This window comes from Desmodus rotundus, chromosome 12 (assembly GCF_022682495.2).
Source record: "Desmodus rotundus isolate HL8 chromosome 12, HLdesRot8A.1, whole genome shotgun sequence".
NCBI classification, from domain to species: domain Eukaryota; kingdom Metazoa; phylum Chordata; class Mammalia; order Chiroptera; family Phyllostomidae; genus Desmodus; species Desmodus rotundus.
This window is the reverse complement of record NC_071398.1, coordinates 101,077,719-101,096,292: the sequence shown is the minus strand read 5'-3', so window position 1 is coordinate 101,096,292 and position 18,574 is coordinate 101,077,719. Positions and strand designations below refer to the sequence as shown.

Below are 18,574 nucleotides of genomic sequence, written 5' to 3'. Positions count from 1 at the left end.
TGTGCTAAGGCCTAAATACTGTGTTTAGCATACTTTTTGTTCTATTTTGGTAACAGCCCACTTTTGCTATTGTCCACCCCATTTTCTCAGGAGGATCTGTGAGGTGCCCTGGCCGGTGGAGTGTCCTCCTGTGAGCGGGGAGGCTGTGGGCTGGACCCCGGGTCAGGGTGTGAGCCTGGAGGCAACGAGCAGTGCGGGTGGCCCCCCGGACGAAGCCGTGCCTTCGTAGGAAGGCAGGAGAGGGGCCCTCTGTCCGCGGTCGTGAAAACCGCCCCCAGCCCCTCGCCTGATATAGCTTCCCTGCTTCTGTGCCCAGAAGACTATGTGTAGGAAAAAGCTGCTTAAAGCATGGTTCCACCCAGTATTTACAAATCAACCCCTGACTGAAAGCACAATGAAAATATCCATTTCAGTCAGCAGGCCAAATAAAAGTGCTATTTTAGACATGTTTCCTTATTTTTTTTCCAAGTGTGCAACCGAAATGCTGATGATAGTTTCACATTCCTGTAACCTACTTCTTTTTGATATTGAGCCTTCAGAGCCTCAAACCCAGAGCACCAATTTTATTTTCATTTGCTGCTGCTTTTCTCTGAAAACTACAAATTAAGCTTCTGTATATTATTCCAAAACCCGGCTTCCTTTCTTCCCTCCAGCCCTGGGTTCCCAAATAATTGCTGCTTTGTGAAGCCCCGAACAATAGCAACTCCCTGGGTGACTGCCGGCTCCAGTCCTGCATTTAACCAGCACGAGGTTCCGTCGGGAGCCTCCTCTGACCTGGTGGGGACCAGCCTTCGCCGAATGGGCCTGAGATGTCACTGCGTGGTTCTCTGTGGGCCATGGAGACTCGTGGGGCGGGCCGGGTGGGCCGGACAGGCCGGACAGGCCGAAGTGACACCACCTGGTACCACTCGAACCTGAACAATTAGAAGGTTGACCAACATTTTCTTTGTTTCATTCCACAGAAGGCTTGTGCACGCTTGGATGTGTGCGTGTGTGCACGCGTGTGTGGCTGCCTTTTCTCCTTCATTTTCTTTCAGACTTTCCCTCGCACGGGCATTTCGGACACCGTTACGATTCTGCAAACACTGTTTCAGATTTGGAGACTCTCTGGGCTGTTTCTGGAGACCCTGTCTTTCACGCTAATTTCACAACAAATAAAAATGCTGCAGAGTCAAGGTCAAGAGCCAGGCAGGCCCCAGCAGCCCCTGCCCCTTACCTTCTCTGGGAGTCCTCAGTCTCCCGTCAGCCACCGCAGGCGTGCCTCCACTGGTGGTCACCTTTCCAGCATCTTCTGAGAGGCGGGCCAGGGCTCGAGACTCCTGGGCTCCCCCCACCCCGTGATGACGGAGTGACCAGGGGCTCAGTCCCCTCGTCTGCAGTGTGGGGGGCGGGGGGGGAGGGGGCTCTTCTCAGCGAGACTCCGAGGAATATTCCCAATCACGTGGTGTGAGCCTTACTCAGCGCGCTCTTTCTTGACTTCTGAGTGTCCGAGAGCCGCCCTCTTTCTGTGTGTTCCCGGCTCCCATGTTGCAGCTCGGTACCGCTTTCCCTGCGGTTCTGTGAGGCAGGCACTCTGGACCTGCCTTTCATTTATGAGCTCACTTACTCTTCACGACGACCCTCCCAGCTACCCGTCAGGGAAGCGGGCACAGAGCGTATGTTTTTGGGAATTAACCAAAACAACAACAAAAAAAATCAGAACAAAACACACTTCAAAGAGGTGTCTGCTCCAACCTGGGCCCGGGCTTGGGAGAGCCAGCGCCTGGACCCGTGTGGCTCTGAGATCGCGGCCGTTCCAGAGGGACGGGCCCTGTTTCCAGTCACGTCCGGGGACGCAGTGCTGGGACATCTCTCCCTCATTCATTTTCCGTGGGAGGCGTCCTCCCAACGGGGCTGCACCGCCTCCCGCAGAGCAGAAATCACCCTGGTGGCCTCGCTCGTGTTTCCCGAGCAGAGCCGGGGCAGAGCTCCCTGCGTCTGCTTGCACGGCCGCAGGGATCCCAGCCGTGCTCCAAACTCCGCCACATGGTTCCACGAGGCTCGGGGTGTCTTCCTGGGTGTCCCCTCCACGGTTCCTCCCAGCTGCCCCTCGGAAAGCACCGGCCGCCCCCACCAGGGCCCGTTTCTGCGGGGGCTCAACTCTGATTCCCCCCCAGCCATGAACACCCCGAAGTTAGCTCAGGCAAACGTTCGGGTTTCTTTGCTCTTTTTTGGTGGCACCTTCTTCTGAGGGCTCAAGGCTGGACCTGGATTGGCTGAGGACACGCTGAGTGGCAGGCCTGGTATTTTTCTTGGCGCTTCTCCTTCCCTCTGACTCAGCTCGGTGGCACTTGGGTCTCCTGTCCCCAGGAGTCCCCTTGGTCGGCCAGCCGTCCGTGCGTCTGGTTTGGAGTCGGCATCACCGGCTGAGCGGATCTGAGTGACTCATGCACACAGACCGGGAAGACGGGTCTTTGCAGACAGGGACTCTGAGCTCGGCAGCCCGTCCCTCGTCCCTCGTTAGCGTCTGCTCTGTGACATTAGGAACGTTAGGACGGCTTCCACCGTTGACCCGCAGCCTCGCCAAATCCCAAATTATAGGCTCTGCTATGTCTATTGTAACGCCGGACAGGTCGGCCACGACAGGCCCAGGCACTGGGGAAGCATTCCAGGACTACTGCTTTTTAAAATTTATTATTTCCTAGTTTTGTTGAGAAATAATCGCGATCTGTTGCTGTGTAAGTTTCAGCGATGGTTTCGTTCACGTATATTGTGAAGTGATTACGGTAGGTGCACTTGACATCCACCGTCTCATACAGATTCAGGAAGGGAGGGAGGGAAAGAGGAAAAAAAAGAAGAGTTTTCTCCTTGTGACGAGAGCTTCCAGGACCCACCCGCCTCCCCACCCTCCTGGTGAGAACAGCTACAGTCGCCCAGCTGTACATCACGGAACTGGTGCTCGCTTGTCTTAAAGTTGGTGCCTTTTGATGCCCTTCCTCCAACTCCCCCTCCCCGCCCCGGCCTCTGGTAACCGCAGTCTGACCGCTTTCTCCAGGAGTTCTTGTCTTGTTTTGAGAGTGTGCCAGTAGATGAGATCGCCCTGCGTTTGTCTGTCCCCGTCTGGCCTGTTTCACCGGACACGCCGCCCGCCGGCCCCTCCACATTGCCGCGGAGGCAACACTTCATGTTTCCACGGCCGAGCCCTGTTCCTTTGCGTGGTTCGCCCTCCGCTGCCGACAACACGGGACCGTGTCCACGACCGAGTGTCTGTGGTGGTGCGAGGCGAGCTCCCTGGACCATGCAGTGCCCAGCGGGGCGCACACGGCTGAGCTCAGACCTCCAGCCCATCTGCCTGGGGCCCACCTCCAGGTCCTCCTGGTTATTCAAACGGCCGGCCCAGTAGGCCCTGTCTGTGCCTCTCCCCTCTTCGTGAGGCAGCCCTGGGTCCAGTTTCTCCTCCAAGGTCTCATTTGCTGCCTGGGTCCTCGCACCCTCCAGCTGTGACTCGCAGCCTCCGGGGGGCTTGGCCCAGCAGCACGGCCCTTCTCCGCCACCCCCAGCGAGCCCCTTGCCCGGTTCCTCTAGGAACTAGCTCCTGCTCCAAAGTTGTGTGGGCCAGTAGCTCCGTGGTCCCTGGCCAGGCTCCGGTTTGTACCCCCCACCCTTGCTGCCTCAGGGGCTGTGCAGCCCAGGCGGCTGCCCAGGTGCAAGTGGGCAGGAGATGGGGAGGCCTCAGGGCCTGAGGGAAGGGGCTTCTGACAGAGGCTGTCTCTGGAAGGTTTAGGTCTCCCTGACCTCCCTTTGCCACCCCCATCCCCTGGCCTCGGGCCTCTGCCTGCCCTGCCCCCTCGAAGCGGCCAGGCCCCAGAGGGCGGAGGCCACCACTCTGGGTGGATGGACAGGACGATAAGCTGTCATTTGCAGGCCGAGCCTTCCCTTGGCTTCCTCCCGTGGCCTGCCTCCCCTTCCACACCATCTCTGGCCGTGGCCACAGACTGGGGGGGCGGAAAATCGTCTTCAAAACAATTTAGAAAGTCCTTGTAAATGCTTGTGTTTTCATTTAGCGGCCTGAACCTGGGGCCGCAACAGACCCCCTAGGCGGCGACCAACAGGGAATCGAGTGCAAAAGCAGGCACTCTGGAGCCTCCGATGGCCCTGGGTTTCTGGTGGAGGGGGTGGGGGGACGGGACGGAGTCGGGTCTCCGGGGGGAGGGCCCGGCTCCAGGCTTTCGCGGGTAAAACACGGGAGACAGCTCCATGTATGTGACCCAGCTGTCCCGGAAGCTCTGGCCGGGAGACAGCCCCAACCCTCCTCTGTTCCCCCGGGGAGAAAATGAGGTGGGGTTGCCGGGTGGGGGCCGGTCTTCCGGGGACGGGGCTTGGGGACAGGGCGGAGGAGACCTGTGTCTTTAAGACTGGCCCCTGGTCGTACACATTTTTTCTTCTATGAATGGGTTTCGCTGTAAATTACAGCTCTGCCCTGGGTCCCGTGGGTCAGAGGACGAGGCTCCAAACAGGGAACAGCTCTGATTGGTGCCTCTGCCCCTGCTCCCAGCCCCTCCTAATTGAAACCAAATGTGCTGGATGCTGGGAGCCTGGCGCCTCCCCAGGAATCCTCAGAATGTGAGGTTCTCGCAAAGGCGCCTTGCATCAGCTTGTGGATGTGTGCCTGCCACCGGCTCCCGCGCGGGCAGGGCGGGAAAAGGGGCCTTCCACACCCAAGCCCCGCTGCGGGGCCGGGGGACGCCGCGGACCGCAGCCGCCCTGCTCTCCCCTTCCCGCAGCCGTGTGCTCCTGGATGAATGTGAGTGACGTGCATTTCTGTCTTTCTTTCGTTTTCCGAAAACGAAAGCACCCGTGGTGCTTTTCCTGGCCTGTTCGGAAAAGTGGACAAAGGAGGCCCAAGCCGCCGGGGACCGTGGACTCCAGAAATCAAGGTCCTGCCTGTGCGGGGGGCTGGATTTAGGGTCTGAAGGGAGGATTAAAAAGAGCGAATTGCAAGAAAATGGGCAGAATCGGGGGACCTGCCGCGGCTGCTGGTCCCAGCAGTAGCCCGCCGATCTGGGGTCCGAGGAGCCAGGCCGAGGGGTGCAGAGCTGGACCAGGCAGAGGCCCGGGGTGGGGAGTGGCGGCTTGGGGCCTTGGAGGGGCCCCAGTTCGGGAGAAGCAGTTTTCGGGTGCTTTCGTTTGCTTGGAGTGCTGACTTGTCCAGAGAGGGGCGTCGTGGGCAGAGGGGCGGCCTCACGCTGAGGCTCGGCACCGAGGGGCCTGAGTGGACGGCGATGGGAAAACCCAGCCGCTGGCCTGGTCCTCCTGCCTCACTGGCCTGGGCCGCTGTCCCCTTCGTTAGCAGCACTCAGGGCCGTTTGCCGCTGGGGCCTCGAAGTGCTGGCTGTGGCTCAAGAGTCCCGTCCAAGGGGAAAGAGTGTTTTTTTCCGAGTGGCGGAAACCGTCAGGCCAGCCATTTCGGGCGGGAGTTCGAGCTGCCAGCCCAGCGGGGCCTCAGCACCATTTTGCTGACGGCCGGCTTCAGCACCCTCTCCAGGAAGACGGGAGGATGGACAGAGAGCCGCAGAGAGCCGGGGCCTCCCCGGGCCTCACTTCACAGGGGCTGCGAGTGAGCTGACCTGAGTGAGGGTCTCCAGACTCCCCACTGGGCGCCCTTTGAGGCCAGGGTCCTAGAGGGGTTTAATTAGCGGCCAGCACAGGACGATGGTGGTCAGTGAGCGGGGAGCTGGGCTCTGGTGTCCATGGGAACTTTTGGCCGAGGGTGGAGATGAGCCAGCTGACACCCAAGGGCTTGCTGGCCCTGAGCCCCACGCTCAGGGCCCCACACTCAGGGCCCCGCGTGTGGGGTGGCTGCGCCCGCTGTCCCGCAGGCATCAGCCCCAGGGTAAGGACGTCAGGGCTCAGAGCAGGGGCCTGGACGCTCAGGTGCATCTGGCTCTCGCCCCGCCTGGCCGTGACGGCCGGCATTCTCGCGTTTAAACGGGATGCAGCGGCACACGAGGGTGCAGGCCCATTCCCGGTGCCGAGCAGCGGTCCGATGTTGGCGGACGTCGGGAACCACTCGTCGCTGCTGCAGCCATGTTAACGTCCATCACCCTACTCAGCTCTAGGAACGTGCTCTTCCGGTGATGAGGGCGCACACCTGTGTTCTGAGTCCCCCAGCAGTGACATCCACTCGCCGTCCCCACTCGGGGCGGGGGCGGGCCAGGGAGCAGCGGGGACTCTGCCCCGGAGGACGTACGGTGTCTCCGGGCGTGAGGAGCCGCTGGGGTGGCATCTCAGTGGGTTACTTGCCAGGCGCTCTGTGAACGCACCTGTGTGGTGCGAAGGGCCCGGGACAGGTCAGAAGACCCAGGCTCACGTCCCGGTGCCCCTTCCCCTGGCTGGCGAAGCCCCAACCCTGTCTGCACCCCGGTCCCTGGGAGTGTGACCTGAACAACAGCCGTGCCTGTGGGTGCTGCGGCTTAAGGATGCTGGACATGGTTATCTCTTGTGGGTGGCCACCTCCTCGAACGGAAGCCATCGCTCCTCACGGACATCATTCCGGGTTTTCTGCTGAAGCTGGTGGCTGGCTTGGCCTTGACCCCTCCCCAGTCTCTGGGCCTCTGGGAAGCAGCTGCCCAGCAGGTCCCGGGCGAATGAGGGTCACGCAAGCTGGCGAGAGGGGAGCTGGAGTCTCTCACCTGCTCTTCCTCTAAAACCTGCACCGTCCAAGCACCTATTTCTCGGGTGGGGGTGCACCTTGATTATTGGGACGATACTGAATGTGTGCTCACAGGAAACTAGGGTCTCCTCCCTCGAGGGTCCTGGCCCAGCTCCCACCTCCGCCTGTGAGCGGCTTTTTCTGCACGTGGGCAGCGGTTTGACAGCTCCCCCCACCCCCCACCCCGTCTCCGTGCCGCTGGGCTCAGCCTTGACTGGTGTCACAGTCCCCTGGGGAGCTTCGTAGAAAGGCAGGTGCCGGGCGCCACCCCAGACAGGCGAACGGGAACTTCTGTTGGCAGTGACCGGGCGCCCGCCGAGCACCTCCCTTGGGTGAGTGTGGGCGGGCGGTCCTCCGCGTGCGTGTTTGGGGCCGCGAGGACCAGGGCGGTACTGCGCCCCCCCTGCCTCTCGCGGGCATGTTCACTGTGCGTTTGCTGAGCCCTTCGAAGAACGGACGGAGGGGCGAGCGCGGGTCAGTGGGGAATATGGTCTGGGGAGGGACACGCCTCTGGCCAGACCCCTGGTGAGCCCAGAGACGTGGGTTTGAACTTCCCGCGACAGACGCCATCTAGGCTCCCTGGGGTTCGGTCAGGGCAGAGGGCGCAGCTCTGTCTGTGGGCCGGGGAGTGGGGGGCATCCATGGCTTCCCATTCCTAAAACTGGCTGAACAGGACTAGAACCTAGAACGGTTTGAACGGATTTAGTAGCTGTGACGTTCCCTTCGGTCCCCTTTGCTTCCTGTGCGGTGAGCGGGTCCGAGTATTCCCTACAGGCCCGAGCGGATGAGCCCAGCCTCTCCTTTCCGAGTGTGTCCCAGTGGAGCGTTCCCGGGGCGGCCGAGAGGCACATGAGCAAGTGTGGGCTCTGCGCCCCTGCAGGAACAGAGGGTCGGGGGAGTGGCACTCGGGGCGCAGCAGGATTGGATGGAACTGGCCAGGCGGGAGGTGAGGCGCAGGGAGAGCAAGGCCTGGCCTCAGGCTGCTGTGACCCACGGTGACTGACCGACTGTGACTCCGTCAGCAGTGGCGACCCTGCACCGGTGGGCAGCCGGCCGGGAGCAGGGTGCCATCGCCCACACAGGGGTGGTCTCTCTGGAGTCTGGGGGGGCTCCGGGCCTTGTGCAGTTTGAACGGGTCCTTCACCTTAAAGCAGCAAGGAAGGAAAATTGCGGGGAGATGCAGTTAAGTCCCCCTGTCTGAGACCCATCCGGAAGCAAAGGGGCCGTGTTCGGACCGGGCGGGCGGTGGGTGAACTTGGACAAGCTGGTGGCTGCGGGAAGGGCCCCCAGGAGCTGGTGTTGCTGCCGATGGGGGGGCAGAAGCAGGGAGGAGCGGTGCCGGCCCGAGGGCAGCACAGAGCGCCTGTGGCCGGTTGCTGTGACAACTCATGGTTGGAGACCAAGGTCAGGGCCGGGCCATGAATTCTCCAAGGGCTGTGTGTCCCGGTTGCCGCAGGGCAGGTGTGCTGGAGAGGCTGGGCCTCCTGGACAGACGGACGTCTCTCTCTTCCTTCTCGGCCTCGCCCTGCCACGCACTTCCCACAGCGAGGGGCTCAGTGTGGACGCCTCTGCTGGGGACAGACCCACCGGAGAAGTCGCTAACTGCACAAAGGCGGTGTCTGCCCTCCCTCCCCTTTCCCCTCCTCCCCCCTCCCCCCCCCCCCCCCCCCCCCGCAGTCGTCCCCCCACGCTGGAGGCCTAAGGGGTCTTCGGCTGCCTCCACGGTGTGCATTTCAGAATGAGTGATTTGGAGCCACGTGGAACCACGGACCAGAGAACTTAGTGCCGGTCTCTCTGTCACACAGGGTTCCTCAAACAGGACTTATCGGAACCACACTGCTCTGCCTCCAGACACTGTCACTGTGGTCCTTCCTCCCCGCCCCCCCCTTAATCCGAAGGGACCGTTTCAGAAATTGTTACCTCACAGTCCAAGCCTTGTGCTACATACGGCCTTGGCTGCGTCTGGCGCCCCCGCCCCTCGGCCTCGGCATGGGCCTGGAATGGGCACTTTGGGTGCCCAGGGAAGATGCCTCTGGGGGCCTCTGGTCTCTAGTCCAGGCTTATTCTCCTCTGAGCACGAGGAGACCGAGGGTCCGCCTGTTTGGAGACCCAAGTTTCGGGTTCCTGTGTGTCTCCTTAAGAAGAACAAGGGTTTAGCATCTAAACTGGGACCCTGGTGCAGGAGGCGAGTTACTAACTCGTGCTGGGACATGGGGCTTCATTGGTGTGTGTGGCCCATCGCCTGCCTCTCAGGGCGCCCGCGTCTTTGTCAAGACTCAGAACGTTTGGCGGTGAAGCCTCGGGCTCTGCCCCGTTGTCTGTTTGGGCCTGGGGGCTCTGGCTCGGGGTTCGCAGCATCCCGTCCCTGTGTCCCCTCGTGGAAGTTAGAACAAGCGGCCAGGGGACGCTGTCGGGAAGGGAGACGCAGGGTGCCAGCTCCCCTCCGGCCCTGTCCTGCTCCGTGTCTCTCCATCGTCCTTCTGTGTCTCCCCCTCTCTCCTCCTTCCCTCCTGTCACTCCCCCTGACCCCTCTCCATCTCTCCCCAGCGGCCCTCACCTCGCTGAAGGGAGCGCAGAGGAGAAGGCTGGGCAGTTCACGCCTCCTTTGAAAGAAAAGCCTGCATTTGCAGCCGTAGCTGGATTTTCCTTTGGGAGCTGGAAGCCACCTCTGTCCCTCGTCTGTTTCTCCTGTGTCTCTGGGATGGGACGTCTGGTCTGTGGTCCTGGAGGATGTTTCCTGGGCGTGGAGGGGGGGGGGGCTGGGACAGGAGTGGCCTGCAGCGTCTGAAGTCCCAGCCGGGGTCACACCCACAGGGGACAGTGGGGCAGTTTGGAATTCAGCTGAGCCGGACGACCGTGACGAGGCAGGGTCCCCGGGCGCCCAGGGACTCGGGGTGCATGGGTCTCAGGTCGGCTTGGACGCACCTGGTGGGTGGGGCTCTGGGGTCGTGAAACACACAAGCCGGCGGCATGAGGGGGTCAGTGCGCTCGTCTTTGTGCTGGGTTCCGAGGACTGGGGGTGCCGTGTCCAGCCACAGAAACAGTCGCTGTGCATTGAGCGCCTGTGACGAGTAAGGGCCTCTGGAGATGACCCAAGGGGGCCACATATGAACCAGAGAGGGCCCAGCCTGAACTGCTCAGGGCTGATGGGGAAGGAAGGGGCCGGCAGACCAGGATGCCCCACAGGAGGGGAGACCGTGGAGAGGTGAGCACCAGCGGAAGGCTGTGCTCTGGGCCAGCAGCCAGCAGATGGGGCCGGGGTATGTGGGGTGGCATTTGGGCCCCACCTGGGAGGCCGGGCGGGAGTTTCTCTAAGGAGAGAGGTGAGTCTGGCACCGTTGGTGGAGCTGAGCAGCGAAGCAGGAAGGACTACACAGGATGGGAAGGTGGAGGGCGGGAGGGGCCGCTGGCCGCTGGCTGTTCAGGGACAGCTGGACGCCGTGTTGGGGTGAAGCATCCATGTGGTACCGCTCTGAGGGAGGACGGGGAGCCCGGGAGATGCTCATTTCCAGCACCTGTCTTGTGGGGTGAGGGTGCCGCTCTGGCCCTGATCGAGGGTCCCATGACATTGGACCATCCGGGGGACGCTTGGGGCCCACCGTCTCATGCGTGAGACACTGCGAGCCACGATTCCTCAGCTCCCCACCTCTCGTTCTGCCTGACGTCCCCAGGTCACCGGGTGGCCCAAAGACACGACCACAGCTTCTCTGCCCTCACGGCCGCCAGTCTCCCGGGCCGACGTTCGGCTCCTCCTTGTTTTCATATCACTGTGGCCAGTCTGGATCCAGCCTGGGGGCTGCGGGACAGATGCTGAGCAGCCCCAGCTGACAGCGTCCACCCAGTTTCCCCCTGAGCATGCAGCCCCTCAAAGCCCCTGATCCCCAGGCTGCGGCTCCGCTCCCGCCTCGGATGGAGGAGGCTGGGGTCTCCCTGCGGGGCACGCACGGCGCTTCTCAGGACGTGTGTGACATCCACACAACCTCCCAGGGGAGTTAAGTAGAAGGACTGTGAGGCCTCGTAGCCCAGGTCTGAGCCTGCCCAGTGTCTTTGCTCGTGTCACACGAGCTGGTCTGTCCGGGGACTGAGAACCCTCCTGCCCCGTGCCCACCCAGCCCTGGCTTTGTGCAGGACGGCCTCTCCCAGAGGAAGGGTCATCCGCCAGCAGCACCCAGGTCACCCCCAGAGCCCGTTGGTGGTGCAGGCGCCCGGGTCTCAGACCTTGGAATCGGTCCCGGAACTGGCATGGGGGACACATGGATCCCCGGAGGAGACGCACATGGCTCACCTGGGGATCACGCTCAGGGCAGGTTCCGATGCCTCTCGAGGTCACGGAGGGGTCGGCGAGACTTCTGGGACCAAAGCAGCCACTTCCCCCAAGGGTGACTCTGATGGGCCTTGCTCCTCCCAGACTGGCCGTCCTGCTCAGAGGGAGGGGCTGCGTCCAGCTCGGCCCAGGCCCGGCAGCCCCCTGCTTGTGGTGGACGAGGACGCAGCTCTGCCCCTTCATTCCCTGTCACCATGGCTTCTCTGGCCTGGGGACGAGTCACCACAGAGGCCCCCGACCAGCAAAGCCGAAAACGCTTTCTGTCCGAGCCTTCACGGCAGAATGTCAGCTGGTCCCTGGCTTGTGAGAGGGACTCTAAATATTCCCGAAAGCCGCTTGACAATGTGAGAAAGTGTAGACCCCGCAACGCCTGCCCGTTTAGTCAGGGGCACGGACCGCTTGTCCCTCAGGCTGTCTGCTGAAAAGTGACAGCAGCCGACACAGCAATCGCTGTCTGCTGTGAACCAGTCAAGGTTCTACCTATATTTTTGTCAGATCGGCAAAAATATACTTATCGCTGTGCCGCAGAATTTTAGTAATTAGTTTGTGTGCCGTGTGATGGGAAAGGCTGAAAATCACCACCTTCCAGGATAGGAAGTCGCCATGACGTCCACCCCGGGCCACCGCTGCGTCTCCGTCCGCCGTGGAGAAGCTGCGTCGTGAGTCTGACCCCCAGGCGGGCGGGGAAGGCCCCGGGCCCGGGCGAGCTGGGCGGTGGTGTCCAGGCGTCTGAGGCTGTCCCAGGCCCCGCACATAGAGCCCTTCGGAAGGGATGACCAGATCGCATCGCACGCTCACTGCTTCCGCCAAGCGTTGAAAATACGCTCCACTTTCCTCAAGGGTGGGAAGAGCCAACAGCAAATTCTGCGTGGGGGTGTCTGGGACTAAGGACCACAAACTGCCCGTGTGGCTGCGAACAGCCCTCGCCTTGCTTCCGGTTGCGGCCTCAGCCCGGCTGCGGTGTCTGGCTCACGGGGCCGCCAGGCTCAGCCGGCATGGCCTGCTGTCCTTCGCCTGTTTCCCCAGGACAGTCCTGCCTGCGGCCTCTGATCTGGGGCTTCCAGCCGGGGGATGCAGGTGCACAGATCCAGGCTGCCTGCCGAGGCCTCTGCTCGGGCTCGTGTGGGAACGTGTGAGTGTGGAGCGGCGCCGGGGTCCCCAAGGATGGGGGCGCACCGCCTGACCTCCAGGCCTCTGAGACACTGGTGGCGCAGGAGCGTCGGGTCCTTTTCCTTCTGGCGGGTGACCGGGGCCCACGGGACTGTGTGCAGTCTTCGGGGGCTCTTGGCTGCGGTTCTAGGGGCTTCAGGCTTGGGTGGACTCAGAGGGCTCTCCCGGGGGCAGAGCAGACAAAGGGGGAGTCCCGCGCTCCACCCTGGGCTCTCCCTCACCTTCCTCTTCTCCTGAGAGACCCCAGGACTTCCGGCCCCATCGGGCGGGGACCCCTGCCCTGCCGCCTGGGGTAGGGCACAGGCTTCAGTGACGCTGCGAACAGCCGTGTAGTCCGGTTGGTGCCTGTCGTGAGAACCGGAACGCGGGGCATTGTATCGAAAGCGTTAGGTTTGGGAGAAGAAGGGAAGCTCGGTTGGCAGCACAGGACAGCGGGCTGCAGAGCAGGGAGGAGGGGCAGCCTCGAATCTTCCTGTCCACGGACTACGGCGCAGACACGGACGGCAGTGGAGAGAAACGGCCGCCGGGCTGATCCTGCAGGGTCGGGGTCCAGACGAGTGAGGTGGGGGGACCGGAAGCAGACACACCGGGCTGACCACTGTCAGGCTCGGCGCTCACCCTTGCAGAGTGCGTGAGAAATGCTAGCGATCCCTTGCAGACGGGTAGGGGACGAAGGCCTGCTGCAGTGGCGGGAGCAGAGGGGAGGAGGCTGGGATGGGAAGGGAGGGGCAGGCAGACTCCTGGCCCTGGAGCCTCAGCCCCGAGGGGCCCCCTCAGGCAGGGAGGGTCCGACAGCCTCCTACAGCTCTGCAGGCGTGGCCAGAGACTGGGACACACTGGGCCGAAGGGCCAGGAGAGCGCCGTTAATCTTCCTGTTGCAAAACCTGCCGTCCCAAGCTCTGCTCCAGGGGCAGCGCCTCTGGGTGGGCAGCGGGCCTCGGCCGGGAAACACGAGGCAGAACACCTTCGGCAAACGCGGCAGCTGGGGGTCTGAGGGGCTGCGAGAGCGCACGAGAAACTTCACGGGAAGGGGTCTCTTCCCCCAGAGGCTAATTTTATGGAGAACTGTCTTTTCTGCAAAGAGGAGACATTCTTGTAATTAAAGAAAAGCTATTAAATCAGAGAAACTCCTTGCATTCATAGAAACAAACACTCGTGATTCTATAGAAATAATAAAACCCCCGGAATTGTAAATCGATTCAACAAGGTAGAGGGGCCTTTGACAGCGTCCACGCCGTTTCATGGACGAGTTCACTGTCATGTGTTGGTGCCAAGGAAGCAGCCCAAAGGGACAGAATTTCTGCACAAAGGTGCGGCCTTGGGTACAGACCCGAAGCGCCCCCGGTGGCAGGCACTGGGGGCTGGTTAAAGGTGCAGATTGCCGGCCTTTTTAATGTGGCGTTTTTTGAGGACGTTGGGCAGTACAGGAAGGTGCTTCCGGTTTTATATGAACCGACACTGGAAGTCACAAAGGTATATGAAGGTGTTAAACCAGTCACATAAGAATGCACAGAAGAACACTCCAATGAAGAAGGGCCCAAATGGGAACCTCGTTTGATTTTTGGAGACCACTTGGTTCTTCTCACAGCTGGGGGCTCCTGGGAGCGAAGCCTGGGCTCCTTCTACGGCAGAAGGAGCAGTAGAAGGTGGTACGTGATTTTCACAAAGGGGTGATGTTGTTTTCAGAGAGAGCTTTTTGTGGATGCCTCGTCTGCCGCCCGCCCGTCCCTGGGGTTCTGAGGGGAGTTCAGCCTCAGGAAGGCCTGTCAGGCTCCCAGCTCAGTCCTCTCCATCGGTCACACGGCTCCTGGGGACAAAGGGCACCAATCTCTGACCACAGGTCCAAACCCTGGTCTGGTGGCAGCGACTTTCCAAATCGAATCCCAATTGCTCTTCCCGACGTCACGTCCCAACACGCGCCTCTGTCTCATGCGAGCCCCTCGCTGACCCCTGGTGGACCTTCAGCTCAGGCGTAACTTCTGCCTCGACCGCCTCCCTCCCCTCCCATCAAGTCCACGCCTGACCCACACCAGAGGCTGGCGGGGGAAACTGAGGCTTCACCCAAACACTGAGCGCGTCTCTGTCAGGTCCTAGCACAAAGGGCCCGTCGAACCTCGGGGGGCAGGGGTCAGCCGCCCTGTGATTCAGCCTCACAGGAGGGGCCAGGCGGGGGGCGGCTCCCTGTGTAGACTCTCTGCCCGGAATATTCTGCTTCCTTCTGCGTCTTGTTCCCAGCACAGGAGGCTGGGCTGCTTAAGGGCAGAAATCTTGCTTGTTCATCTTTGCAGCTCTTTCTGGAACCTACTGTGGTGCTGAAGCCGGGTGAGTGTCAGAACTGGGAATGAGCCAAGGAAGGAGGGACACTCTCTGACGGCAGCAGGGGCGGCGTGAACTCTGGGGAGCACAGGGCTGGGCCTGAGCTCAACAGGCCCTCGGGGTGGGGGACACAGTCAGCCTGTGCACTATCAGGCGGGCACGTCACTCGGTGGCAGCAGGAACTCGGTCTGTTTGCAGGGATCTGGCAGCAGTGCCTGGGGCCCAGCCGGTCCTGCTTGAAACACTGAGGAAATAGGGAAATGCAGCCGAGTTCCTCTGGGGTCTATCGGGTGCGACCTCCGCTAAGGACGTGGTGACAGGCGGGCGAGGGACATCAAGGGTGCGGCTTCACCAGGGATTTTGTGTGACTGCGTCTGCGGACGACGCGGTTGGCCCCCTTTGCCAGGGTTGTGCGCAGGCCCCAAAGATGCCTCACTGGCCAGTCGGCGCCTCTGCGTCTCTGTGAAGTGACACAAATTCCACATCTCTTCTTCCTCGGGTGACCGGTCCCTCGTGCAACGAAGCCAGAGAGGAGGCAGCTTGTCTGCTCCAAAGCACCCGCCAAGCATGGAGGCAGGAGGCGCCAGCACCGTGGGCCATCTGTCCCCGGTAGCTCAGAAGCCAGGTGCCAGCCTTTGTCTTCCGAACCTCCCTCCGAACTCCCAGACTCGGGCGGGAGGTCCCGGTCTCCACCTTGCCCGGCGCGCCACACAGATCGCCGGGTTCGGAAGCCGTGCCAAGTCTGTGGGACGGTCGATGCGTGTGCAGGAGCCTGCTCGTGCTTCTCTGGTGACCGATGGGACGGCGTCACTGTCACACAAAACTCGCCTGCTCGCGGAGCCGGACTGACGTGGTGGTTACCTTGTTTCACTCGATGCTCCCTCGCACGTCAATTCACAGAGCTCGGACCGGCCTGGAAGACGCAGAGACTCCAACGCCCGACCCCGGCTCACGGCAGCACCACTGTGCTGACCGACTTCTAAAGCTGAGACGTCATTCATATCCAGAAAACAAGTCGAGTTAAATTTTATTGACTTAGTTGAGGTTTGGGCCGGCCAGGTGGGCGTCCTCCCTGGTTTACCACGGCCCCTCCACGCGGAAATGGGAGCTTTTCACGAGAGAAGACAGTGGGGACATAAGAGGAAGAGAAAAGGCAGAGAAAGAGGAAGTGGCTGTTCCTGGTGACAAGTGACACCTTCTGGGTCCGGGGATGGGACATGGGCCAAATCCCCTCAGAGTGAGGGGAGTTTTTAAAAATCATCTTAGTCCTGGCTGGTGTGGCTCAGTGGACTGAGCACCAGCCTGGGAACTAAAGGGTCGCCGGTTCAATTCCCAGTCAGGGCACAGGCCTGGGTTGTGGGCCAGGTCCCCAGTAGGGGGCGTGTGAGAGGCAACCACACATTGATGTTTCTCTCCCTCCCCTTCTCCTCTTTAAAAATAAATAAAAGAAAATCTTTAAAAAATTGCCTTATAGGGTTATTTGGAGAACCGAAGACGTTCGTGTTTCAGACACACACAGCTGCCCTGTGGGGAACGCTCGCGAATGCCAGGCGCTTCCAGGTGCATCAGTGCCATTACAGCCCCATCGCCTGCCTAGCTGAGACGTGAGCTCAGAGAGGGCGAGTGACTTGGCCTGGGTTGCACAGCAGGCCGGTGGGAGCGCCGAGCTGTGAAGCCCTTTCCTGTGCCTGGAACGTGTGAGCTCCCAGCCGCCGGCTCTGCTGCTTTCATGGCAAAAGTTCAACAACCGGCTTGTTCTGGGGCTACTCACGTGTGACTGCAGGTTATCTGTCCCTGGGGATTGCCGCGCATGGGCCACCCACCTGGCTGGAGGTGGGGAGACGAGCTCCATGAGAGAGTGACCATCAGACGCACAGAGAGGCCGGCGCTTCTCTCACCGAGTGCAAAAACCTTCGCTGAGCAGCGAGGGCTCAGAGGATCACTCAGCTGTGGGTGGACGGGCGAGCTTAAAGCAGAGTCCCTCCTTTCTGGGGAGCTGGGCTCCTGGACAGTCGGAGAGGAAACAGCTGGTCCCCTTCCCCGGCCCCTCTCTGGCCCCTGGGCTCGGCCTGTTCTGGCCGAGGGCGAGTGTGTTTGGCTGTGACTCCTTCCCTTGGGTGGGTGTCCTGTTTCACAGGCTCCCGGCCAAGCCGAGCCCCTGGCCTTCATCCCGGGGCCTTGGCCACAGCAGGGCGGGTTTGGAAAGAGGCACTGAAGGAGGCCCCTCTGGTGGGCGACGGCACGACCAGCCCCTCACCCGTCCCAGCTGGAAATGCAGCTGACAGCCACACCCTCCAGGCTGGGCAGAACCCCTGCCTTGGAGAAGGCCCACCCACCCACAGCCTGCAGCTGCCCGGCCCTTCCTGTGCACCCCGATTTCTGGTCCTGAGGTCCTGGCCTGGTTGCCCTGAATCTCCACTTCCTGTTGAGGTCGCCCCCACTGGACCCCTCTGAGGCCTGTCTCCTCCTCTTGCCGAGCCCCTTCCCGCTCGGTGGGCGGATGGTCCTCACGCAGCCTCTGGAGTCTGAGCTTCGTCCCACCCACGGCAGAGCCACAGTATTTAGAAGTGGCCCCTCCTCTGCCTCTCTGTTGCTGAACTCCACAGGAGCCTCCGACTGGGCTTATGGGTTAGAGGGTGTCTCTCAGACGGGGTGCAGTTAGAGACAATTTTTATGAAGCACCAGGAACCAATTCTCCCGGGTGAGCCCAGAGCAGCTCACAGCTGGGCCACGGTGGCCCCTGGCAGGTTGCCTGGCCCAGGCCACCGTGAGACGCTGCGGGGGGGCCCCCAGCGGTGAGCAGCGAGGGCAGCGGGGGGCAGATGGGGAGAAGCAGCCCCAGAGGGGGCCGGAGTCGGGCAACCGCGCAGGCTCGGCGCTGCTTCTGTGCGAGAAGAGGGGGCGGGGCCTGGTTTGCTGCCAAAGGGTGGTAGTGTCATGGTAATCTAATGTGTGTGAGCGCTGGCCGTGTCCTCGGGGTGGTCAGAACACAGTCCCCGTGAAACGAGACGGGTCCCCTCGTTTATCACCAACGACGACAGTAACCTCGGCGCTGACACGGGGCCAACCACGAGTGTTAGCTCCTGTGTCCACACCGGTCCTGCCGGGCACAGCTGCCGTTAGAACCCTGTTTCCAGAGGAGGAAACTGAGGCATGAGAGTGATGGACTTGAGAGCTGACCCCCTGGGCTGGCCAGCTTGTGGGCGGGAGGCAGCAGCTGTGGCATTGGACAGAACTGCAGGGCGGCCCACTTCTCACCCCGACGGTCTGTGCCTGTGCCATCCTGACCGGCCGTAAAGGCAGCAGCGGCCAACTGAGTGAATCCTGCCTGGGACAGAGCAGAACCTACTCCTTTGTTGGAGACTGATATTTGCGATTTGCCTTCGTGCCCGTGTGCCGGAGCACGCTTTGCTGGGCGAGGTTGAAACTGGGCATGTCGGAGTTGGGAAGGGGGCACCGCAGATGAGAGGCCGGGCGCTGCGGGTGCGTGTCCAGGAGGGGGCGCTCATCAGCACCTTGCCAGTCCCGGCTCCTGACTCCCAGGGAGCTTCCTGGGTGTTAGAGGAGAGTTCGTCCCCTTGCTAGCTTGTCCCTCAAGCCGTGGCCTCATGGGGACGTGCTCTGTTCCCAGAGGCCTGTCCTGGTGTGTTCAGAGGACAAGGAGGGAGCCCGGGCCTTTCCCAAGCCTGGAATCACTCTGTGTGACCCATGGCATGAAGAGCTTTCGGCCTGTGCACCTTGGGGTTTTCTGTGCTGTGAGGACCTCCCGCGGGCTGTCCAGGCCCTCGTTCAACCAGGACTCTGCAGGGATGCATCGGGCAGGGTGTGCGCCGGGGCTGGCCCAGGGGTCAGTCTCCTCCGTGTGCCCGTAAACGCGGGGAGGGGAAGGCGGCTTTCGGAGGAAACCGTGGTCTGCCTCGAACGGGAGCTCACCTCACCGGGCATGTGTGCCCTGGTCCCCGCGGCCTCGCCAGGCTGGGTGGTTTCACATCGCCAGGGCTGCTGGCCCTGGTTCCGAACTGCCCAGCTCGGCACATGGGACGGTGCCGGTCCCGGGGGTCGGCCTCCTCTTG

General features: G+C 61.8%; 1 protein-coding gene across 2 annotated transcripts in view; it reads left to right on the top strand.

The window, feature by feature from the left end:
- The first annotated feature begins 4,382 nt into the window (after positions 1–4,382).
- DDR2 (discoidin domain receptor tyrosine kinase 2) overlaps positions 4,383–18,574 on the top strand; it is a 51,170-nt gene continuing 36,978 nt past the window's right edge. Inside the window, exon 1 of one of the 2 annotated variants that reach the window (XM_053914705.2) lies at positions 4,383–4,783. In XM_053914705.2, coding sequence (XP_053770680.1) covers positions 4,555–4,783 — 229 coding nt within the window. In that variant the 5' untranslated portion in view covers positions 4,383–4,554. Of the gene's footprint in view, positions 4,784–4,851; positions 4,917–18,574 lie in introns of those variants that run through there. The other variant, XM_053914706.2, reaches the window with a different exon arrangement.